Source organism: Rhinopithecus bieti, unplaced genomic scaffold (assembly GCF_001698545.2).
Source record: "Rhinopithecus bieti isolate Rb0 unplaced genomic scaffold, ASM169854v2 scaffold_574, whole genome shotgun sequence".
NCBI classification, from domain to species: Eukaryota; Metazoa; Chordata; class Mammalia; order Primates; family Cercopithecidae; genus Rhinopithecus; species Rhinopithecus bieti.
This window is the reverse complement of record NW_016803605.1, coordinates 1151893-1163565: the sequence shown is the minus strand read 5'-3', so window position 1 is coordinate 1163565 and position 11673 is coordinate 1151893. Positions and strand designations below refer to the sequence as shown.

Genomic DNA, 11673 nt, shown 5'->3' with positions numbered 1-11673 from the left:
CCGTGTTAGCCAGGATGGTCTCGATCTCCTGACCTCGTGATCCGCCCGTCTCGGCCTCCCAAAGTGCTGGGATTACAGGCTTGAGCCACCGCACCCGGCCAAAGATGCCATTTTCTTTGCCTTAGTATCTATTCTTCCACTCCCACAAGCTCTGAAAATTGGCATTCTTGAGCAAAGGTATCTATCCCTCAGAACCAAGTTACTCCTGACGGACGAACCTCTGGAATTTGCTTCTCAGCAATGAAGAGTTTTCTAATCACCTTCTCATGCCAACGAAGCTTCAGATGGTTTAAAGCTGCAAAGATCATGGTTTTCATCAGAGGACTGATTTCTATTACTCCAGAGGAGAAAGTCTAACAATTTAACTTATGAACTAAGAGTTCTCCTTGTTTATAATTATTTATTTATTTACTCTTACACAGGGTCTTGCTCTGTCACTCAGGCTGGAGTGCAGTGGCGTGCTCATGGCTCAATGCAGCCTTGACCTCCTGAGCTCAAGCAATCCTCCCACCTCAGCCTCCCAAGTAGATGGGACTACAAGCATGTACCACCATGCCCAGATAATTTTTGTAGAGATGGGGTTTCATGCCAGGCACAGTGGCTCATGCCTATAATCTCAGCATTTCAGGAGGATAAGGCAGGCAGATCACTTGAGATGAGGAGTTCAAGACCATCCTGGCCAACATGGTAAAAACACCATCTCCACTAAAAATACAAAAATTAGCCCGGTGTGATGGCATACGCCTGTGGTCCCAGCTACTCAGGAGGCTGAGGTACGAGAATCACTTGAACCCAGGAGACGGAAGCTGCAGTGAGCCAAGACTGTGCCACTGCACTCCAGCCTGGGCATCAGAGCAAGATTTCGTCTTAAAAAATACATAAAAATAAAAATAAACAAATAAATAAGAGATCTGGGCCTAAGACTCTTGAGATTTGTTCATACATCACCTAAAGAATTTCTTGGCTTGGTGCAGTGGCTCACGCCTATAATCCTAGCACTTTGGGAGGCCGAGACGGGCGGATCACCTGAGGTCAGGAGTTCAAGACCAGCCTGGCCAACATGGTAAAATCCTATCTCTACTAAAATACAAAATTAGATGGGGTGGTGGCGCACACCTGTTATTCCCAACTACTCAGGAGGCTAAGGCAGGAGAATCGCTTGAACCCAGAGGCAGAGGTTGCAGTGAGCTGAGATCATGCCATTGCACTCCACCTGGGTGACAAAATAAGATTCTGTCTAAAAAAATAATAATAATTTCTTTTTTTTTCTTTTTTGAGACGGAGTCTCGCTCTGTCGCCCAGGCTGGAGTGCAGTGGCCGGATCTCAGCTCACTGCAAGCTCCGCCTCCCAGGTTTACGCCATTCTCCTGCCTCAGCCTCCCGAGTAGCTGGGACTACAGGCGCCCGCCACCTCGCCTGGCTAGTTTTTTGTAATTTTAGTAGAGACGGGGTTTCACCGTATTAGCCAGGACGGTCTCGATCTCCTGACCTCGTGCTCCGCCCGTCTCGGCCTCCCAAAGTGCTGGGATTACAGGCTTGAGCCACCGCGCCCGGCCAATAATTTCTTAACTACAATTATCTACATACAACCTATTTGTTAATTTCTAGTCACCTGTGGGTTCCTTAAGGGCAGACAAGAATGAGGTTCACAGTAACCCCACGTTTCCAAGGGCCCAGCACAGGGCCAGGTACAGATTGGGTACATGCTCAGTGCATATTCTACATCATGTATCAATCTCAGCTTTCATACCCTTTTGGTCAATTTCATCAATAGAAACAGTAACAAATTTCCAAGAAACCTTTTTCAGCAACCTGTATCACTTAAAACTTTGACACAAACTCAAATGACTGTTTATCAAGGGTTTCCAAATAAGCTTGAAAGTGATGGATGCACAGACTGAACAGAGGAGACAGGCCCTGCCTCGGATGCAGCCTGCCTTGTGTGGCCCACAGGCTTCAGTTACTCTGACTGCTCTCGTTCCCTGTGGAGTGGCAGGGCCTGCCTGGAATCCCAAGGAAACCTAAGCCCTGGTGTCTGTTAGGAAAATGAGGAGGGCAACAATCCAAGCCACCTGCAACAGACTTTTGGCCAAGTGACACTAGTGTCTGGGCCCAGCTCCCTCGGTTAGGCCATAGCACGGATGTGATGGCCGTGATCCACTTCCACATGGGGACTCAAGAAGTCTCCAGTTACTTCTAATGAATGAAAATCCCTTCCATTTAAGAGAGTTTAAAAGCCTAGGCTTGGGCCTCTACATTCACTGGAAGGAGTGGAACGTAGGGAGGATGGAGCCACAGTAGACTGAGGAAGGAGTAACACCCCCACCCTCTCGAGGGCCAACTTTAATGGAAGATCTATATTCCCTCCTCATTCCCTCCCACCACAAAAATAATGACAATGGCTGCTGTGCTGGCATACCAGACAGTACATACCATACCGCGTGGTGGGCAGCAACTTTCTACTCAACTCCGCTGCTGTAGCGTAGAAGCAGCCACTGATGATATAAATGAATGAGTATGGCTGTGTACCAGTAAACTTTACCTACTGGCCAGGCGCGGTGGCTCACACCTGTAATCCCAGAACTTTGGGAGGCCAAGGAGGGTGGATCACTTGAGGTCACGAGTTCAAGACCAGCCTGCCCAACATGGTGAAACCCCGTTTCTACTAAAAACACAAAAATTAGCCAAGCGTGGTTGGGCGCACCTGTAATCCCAGCCTCAAGAGGCTGAAGCAGGAGAATCCCTTGAATCAGGAGGCAAAGGTTGCAGTGAGCCGAGATCGTGCCACTGCACTCCAGCCTGGGTGACAAAGCAAGACTCCTGTCTCAAAACAACACAAACAAACAAACAAACAAAAAAAAAAACTTTACCTACAAAAACAGGCTGGGTGGGCTGGCTTTGGCCCAAGAATCATAGTTTGTCGACCCCTAGCCTGGATGCAACAGCTTTCACACTTTTTGACACTGAACCACATCTGCTTCTTTGCATTTCACCCAAACAAAAGTGTCCAGAAGCCACACTTAAATGCATTATGCTTTTCCTTTCCTCTTCCATTTCCGTGTTTTTCCAATGCAGGAGAAAAAAATCAATAATTGGACTTCATATCCCACTAGTGGCTATACCCTGCAGTCTGAAAAATACCATACCAGATCCACCACAGTATAATGGTATGTATAGTATAGAGATGGGGTCTGAGTACCAGCCGCCCAGGGTTCTAACTCTGCCTGCAGCACGCACTTGCTTTGTGACCTGGGACAAGTGACTTCGCCTCTCTGTTTCAGTTTCTCCTCAAAGGGCAAGGGTAAAGGTTAAATGAGCTAACGCATGAGAAGCACTCAGAAGGGCCCTGGCAGGTAATCTTTGACCTTCAGGTCAATTGCACACAAATGGCACTGTCACCCCTTTGGAAAGACAAAGACACTGACTTAGGAGATGAACTCAAGAATCACATCCAGTTTGCCTGACTTCCCCAACCACAGCTGTCCATCACCCATCACTGTCAGCAGAGGGCCAATCCCGTGTGGAGAGAACACAGCAGCACCCAGGCAGACATGGTGGCTTATACCTATAATCCCAGCACTTTGGGAGGCTGAGGTGGAAGGATCATTGAAGCCAAGAGTTCCAGGCTGCAGTGAGCTATTAATACTATGAGGTGCCACTGCATTTCATTTCAGCCTGGGCGACAGCAAAACCCTGTCTCAATAAAAGAGAAAAAACAAAGCTTTTGGCTCTGGACTTCACTCTATCCTTTCTGGGATGACTGACAGGCAGGACCGGGAACCTGATGGGCCTGCCTGTGATCTAGTCACTGAGCCTAACCTGCAAATTAATTGTTAAGGCATCTGCTTTGCAAGTGGGTATTAGTGAGCTGCAGCAGCAACCCTTTATTGTGGTCAGAAACTGCAGAAGGTAGGCCAGACACACGGGAAGGGAATACCAGGCCTGATAAAGGCAGTAACAACCCTAGCCTGACTTTATTTAAAGTCTTCAGGATAGAAGGTTCTTTGCACACTCAGAAAACTTTTCTGCTCCAAGAAAAGCCGGGGAGGAGCTTAGTTACTGAATGAACAAAACCTTATCTGACTCAGCCAGATCCCAAAGGAGTGAAGAATCCTGGAGCTGGATGAGACCTTGCTCATTCCTCTCTGGAGAAAGTAAAGGACTTGCGTAGGGAAACCAACTAGTTTGCAGTGGTGTGAGATTCTAGATCCCTGGCTTCCCAGTTCTCAGAAGCCCTACCAAGACTGCAGCACTGACTCGGATTCTAATTGCAGAAAGATGAACACAAGAGGTACAGTAAGCATAAGCTCCAGACAGTATGACCATTTGAGCATCTATAAAAAGACACTGAGCAAGCAAGCAATGTCTTAAGATGGCTTCCACTTAGTGTCAACCCCAATCGGCTCCCTGCGATTAAACAAGCTGACCAGAACCCTAAGAGGTGAAAAATAAATGCGCTTCCTTCAAAAACAGATGCTCTTACTTCTGTTTACACACTGACTGTAACAGTTCTGTTTCAAATTCTTCTCTAGTAGGGAAAGCAGAAAGATTCACTAAATGCTGGCATTGTGTGGGTGTCCCCAAATGCACCCATTTGACCACAAGGACCCTGAGAAGTGAGCATTTTATCCTCGATGCCTACTGCACACTGCCGGGGAGGAGCCAGGTCTGAACAGTTTTATCTGGCTCCAAAGTCCACAGTCTTCCTCCACATCCTGTTGCCACCTCCGACATTCAAAAAGATGTCACCACTTGCCTGACAAACAGGGCACTGAGTCACCTATTCACACAGATGCGAAATGGCAAAAAAATACACACGAGAAAGATCCTTTAGGCAGACCAGTTTGGCCAGAAGCAGCAAACTATGCTCTCAGCAAATAATCGTGTGTTCTGTTAAGAAAACAACAGAAAAGTAACAGGACACAACTAAATCTAGCACCAACCAAGAGACCATATCTTCATTTTTGTCAACAACTATTAAGAGTCACCCCAACGGGTGATGTGCCAGAAATCTATTTAAAAACTGCCCATCTCACCTCATTACATCACCAGCGAAACCACACACAATGTCTTCAAAACCGCATCTGCATTAACTCCTAAAATCAAAAGCGTCCACGCAGCCAAGACTAGGCCAAGAAACTGGGAAAGTCAAACCCATGAAGTCTGGCTCCCCTAAACAATCTCATTTTACCTTAATTTATCCCCATGAACTTGACATGCCACCCAGACAAACTGGCAGCTTTTCCATCCTATTAGGTTTTAATTATGAAACTGGCTTCAAACCATGTATTCAGAAAGGAGTCCCTCCACCAATAAGGCTGCTCCTACAGTCCCTGATCTGCTGAATAAATACCAATTGCCAGAAATCTCAGGAGTCATCCTTTTTTCTCAGCTGTGCTGCCAAGGTACAGGTTAAGCGCCTTGCTCAATTCAGCTACTTTGCTTGCTATTTGCTCTGTCACTCAACCTCCCGGCGTGAATCGGACCCAGTTGCTCTGGCACTAGAATTACCGTTTGTGGGGACCAAAATTAGGTTCTCTAGAATCTGGTTTGACTTGATAGCTATCCATGGAGACTTGGAAATAGTTCCATTAGCAATTTTCACCACAGAGGTATTTACTGTAACTGGATCTGACCTCTATGGAGAGATGTTTCTAGAGGCCTGATAGCCATAAGCCATAAAAACGTAACAAAAGGAAGTGGACCCTCAGACAGCCATTTCTCTCCCATTATGGAAGAAGGTAAAAGATCTAAAAGCAAGAAGCAGAGGTGGAAGCACCGTTAAATAAATTACCAAGCAAGTCCAACATGAAAAAGCTCTACATTCAACTATACGGAAACACAAGAGTCAAAACCGTTCATCTTAAATTTGCCAGGCAGTTGAACAGCCAGGTCCACAGGTACAAAACAATTTTCCCCTGGGATCAGCCTTCCTGGCTGTGGGAAAACCACAGTAGTGGCTAAAATAGCTGACTCTACTTAGAGAAAACCATGGCTTATAAAGAAATCAAAAATTTAAACCTTCAGAGCAGAACAAAATTGTACCTGGGGGAGAGGACAGGCTGTGAATTACTCCTTTTGGGGAATCACATGATTTTTTTTCTTTTAAAGAGCAAATTTGAGAGGAATTAAAAAAATAAAGGGGCTTTATGACCAGAACATCCATATTTCCATGGTCACAACCGACTTTTTCTAGGAGACTTTGATTTGCTTTTAAGTTAAATCTCTCACCCAGAGAAAATAAAAATGTACAAAGTTGTAAGTGTATAATAAGATTGGCTTTAAATCAGGATTCTGAGGTGACACCCTTTTCTTTCCTTTTTTTTTTGCAACAGCCATTAATTTTGATTTTTAACGTAATACTGGTACATCAGTTTGGGGAGAAAAAAAGGCGAGTACTGTGACATTTCAAAACAAAGATTAACCAAATAGTTTTGACTTAATTACTGGGGCTTCCCGGGATGAGATTCCTTTGAGAACAGAAAACAATAAACCCTTGTGTTGATATGCCTGTGAGTTTTTAAATGCTTGGGGAAATAGCTTCAAATTCACTGAATGATTGCTAAAATTTCACTTAAAAAATCTCAGTTTCCTTAACGTTTCTTTTAAAAGTCAATTTAAATAAGCAACTTAGTAGCCTTTGGAACTTGGGTCATCAGTCATCCAGTTTCTGTTCTCAGCTCCTGGAGAAGGAATTTTATAAAGGATGGGAAACTTCAAATAAATGCAATTCATTTCAGGCTGACCCAGTGCCCTGGATAATGTGTTTGTTCGGTTTGTGCTTCAGACATTTTTTGCAGGATACCGTGGAGTTTGGAGATTTCTTCCTCTCATAACTGATTTTACATACCTAGGATCACCACTCCATGGCAGTTGTGAACATATTAAGAGGAAGAAAACAAGTGGCCTACTGAATTGCAGTTTCCTCATCTACATGTGCGTGACCTTTTTTCCTTTTAAGAAGGAAAAAAAGGAAACGGTTCTTTCGGAGAGGGCCAGGGTTCTCTCTCAAAGTATGTCAGGGATCAAAAGTGGGAAAGAGGGAAAATGCAACTTCAACGTGTTTTGTCTTTTAACGGAACTTATGCTTGTAAAACACATCAGAAGTACGGTGTTTGGTTCTGCAAGTCATTTCTGTTTCTGTTTTTTCCTTGTTACGTGTAGGCCGGGGGGTCTGGGGGCTGGAGGAGGTGTTCCCTCCAACATGACTGGGCGTGTAACACGTTTGCATCAACTTTTCACAGTCAGACATGTGCTTTCGAACAAAGGAGCAGTGGAGACGGGCAGAGATGGGGGCTTGACACAGTTTACAGATTTTGTGCTTCGACAGTACTTTACAAATGACTTGCTCAATTTTAACGTCCATCACCACAAGAGACATTGGAGTAAAATGAGAAAATTGGAGCTACTTGAACCAATCTTTTTTGGGGGGCAGGAAGGGAGGGAAACCATTAACTTGAATACATGTATCATAAATCAAATTCAGTAAGCTTGTCTCCTACAAATGGACTTGAAGTATCCACTCTCTTCAGAGATGAAGGCTGGAGACAAAGCAATGAATTGAAATGGAAAGAGGGATGCCAAGAGTCTGAAAACATACGGGCCTTTTACATCGATTTTTGTCATGTTACAGTAACACGCTTTTTTTTTTTTTTTTTGGAGAAAACTGTGTACGTAAAATTTAAAAAATTAAACATTGAAAGGATGTGCAAGTCTAAAAGGGCTCAACAGGGTTAGAATCCTGATTCGAACATATCAACTCACTCTCTCAAGCATCACTTTGCTCTAAAGGCGAGGAGGAAGGCAGGCAGGAAAGGGAGAAAAAGAGGGAGATCATTGAATTACTCAATAAAAGAGGCTACTTACCATCCCAACCCATTGTAAGACATACACTTCTGACATAAGAGAACTCCTTAGAGGTCGAATAAAGCGTGTAAGCACCTTTGAGTAATGCACCTGCCCCCGGAGAGGGGGCCCGGAAGCCCAACGAGGGCTTTGCGAACAGACCTTTGCTAATCTATTTCCTTGAACTGGAGTCGGGCTGCGATGGGCTGCGATTCCCAGGACGATACATTTAATTAGAACAAAACAGAAAAAAACAAATGTTGTAAAAAGCTCACCAAACTGCTGCACTTGTGTCTCTGAATGTGGGTGGCATTTCTTTTAAAAGGCAAAGTATGGTCTGTGAAGGAGAAAGGGGAAAGGGGAGGTGGGAGTAGGGAGAAGGGGCCGTAGACCCTGGGAGGGGAAGCCCTGGCTGAGACCTCCGGCTAAGGGAGGGTCCTCAGCGGCTCCCCAGCCAAGGCTGCGGCGGGGTAGCCATCTGTCCAGCGCGTTCTTTTCCCCTCTCCACCCCCACTCCAAGACTCGCTTTCCTGCCGGCTGAAACCCACCGTCCGTGTCCAAATCTACTCTCCAGCCGCCTCTTCGCCTGCCCCACCAGGAAACAGTGGGCGAACCCTGCACCCCAACTCCTTCTGCTCGAGCAGGGGAAGGAAACGGGGCCCCAACCTCGCCCTGAAACGCGCCGGACTGACCCCATTATCACCCGCCAGCCAGAGAAGGGCGTGGGGGGGGGGGGGGCGCCCCGTTTCGCACTTAATAAAGGGAAGGGGGCGCTTCCTTTAACGCCCTGCCAAAGCACAAGGAAAACTCCTTTTCTCTCCCGGAAGAGACGGTGCCCCATTTTACCCCGACAGAGGGGGGAACCCCAGGAGAAAGCGCGGGACCAACTTCCTCTCCCTACAAGGCAGGGAAACCAAACCTCACCCCCACAAAATAAGGCTGCGAATCCTCCCTCACGTCACCTACCAACGAAAAGCGAGAGAGCCTCTGCCCTTTAGCAAAAACACGGGTAAGGGTCTTCTCTAAATAACTAGGTAGGGGTTTTCATCAAAAGGGCTGGAGATGCATCTCCCCCACTCCCCAATTCGGCCTTCTAGGGGATAGCTACAAAACACCTCCCGCCAAAAAATAAAAGTGCTATAAAGCACCCACCCAAATGACCCCCCATTACAAGGATGGAGAAGGGACCTGAATGAACCCCCACTTTCTGCCTCCTAAGCTAAGGTACCTATCATCCAAGTTGGGTAGGGTGTGCCTCCCCCAGGAGAAAGGATACTGCCGGGGCTGGGAGACCCCAACCCCAAACCCCTAAGAGCGGGGCTGTTGCTCGAGATCCCCCCAAAAAGGGTCCGGAGCCCCTCCCCCATCCCCTTCCCCGAAGCCAGGCGACGAGCAGGCGGGCCCGTGGCTGCCAGCTCCGGGCGTAGGGGCAGCCAAGGACCCCCGTGGGCCTCCGCAGCACCCCCCCCCGGCGCCCCCTCCCCAGGGCGGGCGGGCGGGCGCGGGGGGTCCGAGGGGCGCCTCCTCACCTTCCCCTCAGCATGGCGCCCAAAAAAGACAGAGCGAGAGCGAGGGAGAGCGGGCGAACGCCGCGAGGGGGGGGAAACGCATGAGGCCGGGAGAGAAAGCAAGCGAGAAAGAGCGAGCGAGCAAGCGATCGAGAGACACCCACCGACCCCGCCCTTCCTCCTCCTCCTCCTCCTCCTCCTCCTCCGCGGCCCAACATGGCGGCCGCCCCCCTTCCTCCTCCTCCTCTTCCTCCCCCCGGGGACGCAGCCCCGGCCCGGCCGGGGGCCTGACCTGTCGTCAGGGAGCGGGAGGCGGTGGTGGAGGAGGTGCGGGGTGGCCGGGCGGGCGTCGGGGGAACACGGAGGAGGCGAAGGCGTTGATGGCGGCGGCGGCGATGGCGACGGCGGCGACTCTGATGGCGGCGGCGGGGGGGTCCCGGGCGCGGCCTCCATAGTTCCTTTGGGGGGGAGGGGATGTTAATGCACGAAAAAGGACTGCTTGGGCGTGGCGGGAGGGGCACACTTAAGCTCGGAGGGCTCCTGATGGGAATGGGGTATATATTTTTTCGGTTTCGGAATCACCTCTGCGCTGACCTCCGCGTAGGCCGCGCGGCCTAGGCCTCGGAGGGCCGCTCGCCGCCTTTCTCCGCAGCCCACCCCTGCGGTCACTCGCTCACTGGCGCGGGGCCCTCATAGGGGCGAGAGCCCCCCCCCCCACGCACCCCCGCGGGCCCGGGGGTGGGAGACCCGGGAGACTCGGACACTGGTGGGTGGTTGGGTGTAATTAGCGCGGGCCGCGCGCGATGGAGCAAGCGAAGGGTAAAGGGAGAAGAGGAGAGCCAGCGAGGAGGGTGGAGGGGTTAAAAAGAAAAAAAGGATTGAAAGGAGAGAGGGAACGGGCCGCGGAGACGGGCCGACTGTCTCCCTTGTCTGCCCGCCACGGGTCTCCCGGCTGCCCGGCCCCCGCCGCAATCAGGAATTGACACAAAATGGCGGCTCGGCCCGGACCAGCCTAGAGGCTGAGGCGGGAGGAAGGGTGAGGTGGGAGGGGGAACTGAGAGGCGGAGGCGGAGGCCGCGTCACGTGCGGGAGAGGGGTACAGACCGCTTGCCTGAAGGCCGGCGAAAAGAGCCGAAGGCAAAGGGTGAGGCCGAGGGGAGGCGGAAATAGCCGAAAAGAGCTGAGCAGGAGACAGGAGGCGACGGGGAAGAGCCGAAAAGAGCCGAAGGTGGTGATGGGGTGGGGCTAGAGAGAGCATGAGAAACCTAGGGGAGCCAGAAATAGCCTAAGCCGATTGGGACCGGGGAAGGAGAAACTGAGATGGTCCGGAAAGAGCCGAAGGCGGTGTCTGGGTGGGTGGCAGGAGGTGGAAACAGCCGAAAGAAAAGCAGCCAGCGTAATGCGATTAAGAGAATGAGCTGAACGGGCGGGGCTGGAGCGGCGACTAATTAAGAGAATAAACGACTTTCAGGAATTCGCCCGAGAGCAAGAGGGAAGAACCGAAATTTGCTAGTTTGAAGGAAGGCGGGAAGAGCCGATAGTTTTAGGTGGGAGAATGGGAGGGAAGGAATTCAGGCTACGGAGAGAGAAAAAAAAAAAATAACCGAAAGCTGGAGGCCAGGTGCCGAGAGTCGGAGGTTTCCGGAGAAGCGATGAAGCCCAGCCAGCCCGGAGGTGACGTCACTCGACAACTCAGTCGATGACGTCATCCTTGCAGGAGAGAGGGGCGGGGCTTGGTAGTCCATCAGGGGAGTTTAAGGACCTGGGTGTACGAGAACCCAGGGAAGGCTCACAAATACTGGAGATAGAAACACTGGCCGGTGTCATAGGCTGTGTACAAACAAAATCTTTTGACTCTCATAACCGTCCTAAGATAAGCTGCTGCAATTCCCATTTGCAGACTGAAGTTAGGTGTTTTAAGTAATTGGTTCAACGTCATAGGATTAGTGCTAAAGAGCACAGCAAGACTTTTTTGTTGTTGTTTTTAAGACGCAATCTCGCTCTGTCGCCCAGACTGTAGTGTAGTGGCGCGATGTCGGCTCACTGCAAGCTCCGCCTCTGGGTTCACGCCATTCTCCTGCCTCAGCCTCCCGAGAAGTTGGGACTACAGGCGCCCGCCACCACGCTCGGCTAATTTTGTGTGTGTGTGTGTGTGTGTGTGTGTGTTTTAGTAGAGACGGGATTTCTCCTTGTTAGTCAGGATGGTTCTCGATTTCTTGACCTCGTGACCTTCCCGCCTCGGCCTCCCGAAGTGCTGGGATTACAGGCGAAAGCCACCGCACCCGGCCTTTTTTTTTTTTTTAAGAAACAGAGTCTTGCT

General features: G+C 49.6%; 1 protein-coding gene across 1 annotated transcript in view; it reads right to left on the bottom strand.

The window, feature by feature from the left end:
• The window catches only part of ZC3H4 (zinc finger CCCH-type containing 4), a 55860-nt gene extending 44525 nt beyond the window's left edge, over positions 1-11335 (bottom strand). Inside the window, exons 1-2 of the mRNA XM_017888906.1 lie at positions 9936-11335; positions 9646-9811 (exon numbers count right to left, since the gene is read on the bottom strand). Coding sequence (XP_017744395.1) covers positions 9646-9806 — 161 coding nt within the window. The 5' untranslated portion in view covers positions 9807-9811; positions 9936-11335. The remainder of the gene's footprint in view (positions 1-9645; positions 9812-9935) is intronic.
• Between the last annotated feature and the right edge of the window lie 338 nt (positions 11336-11673).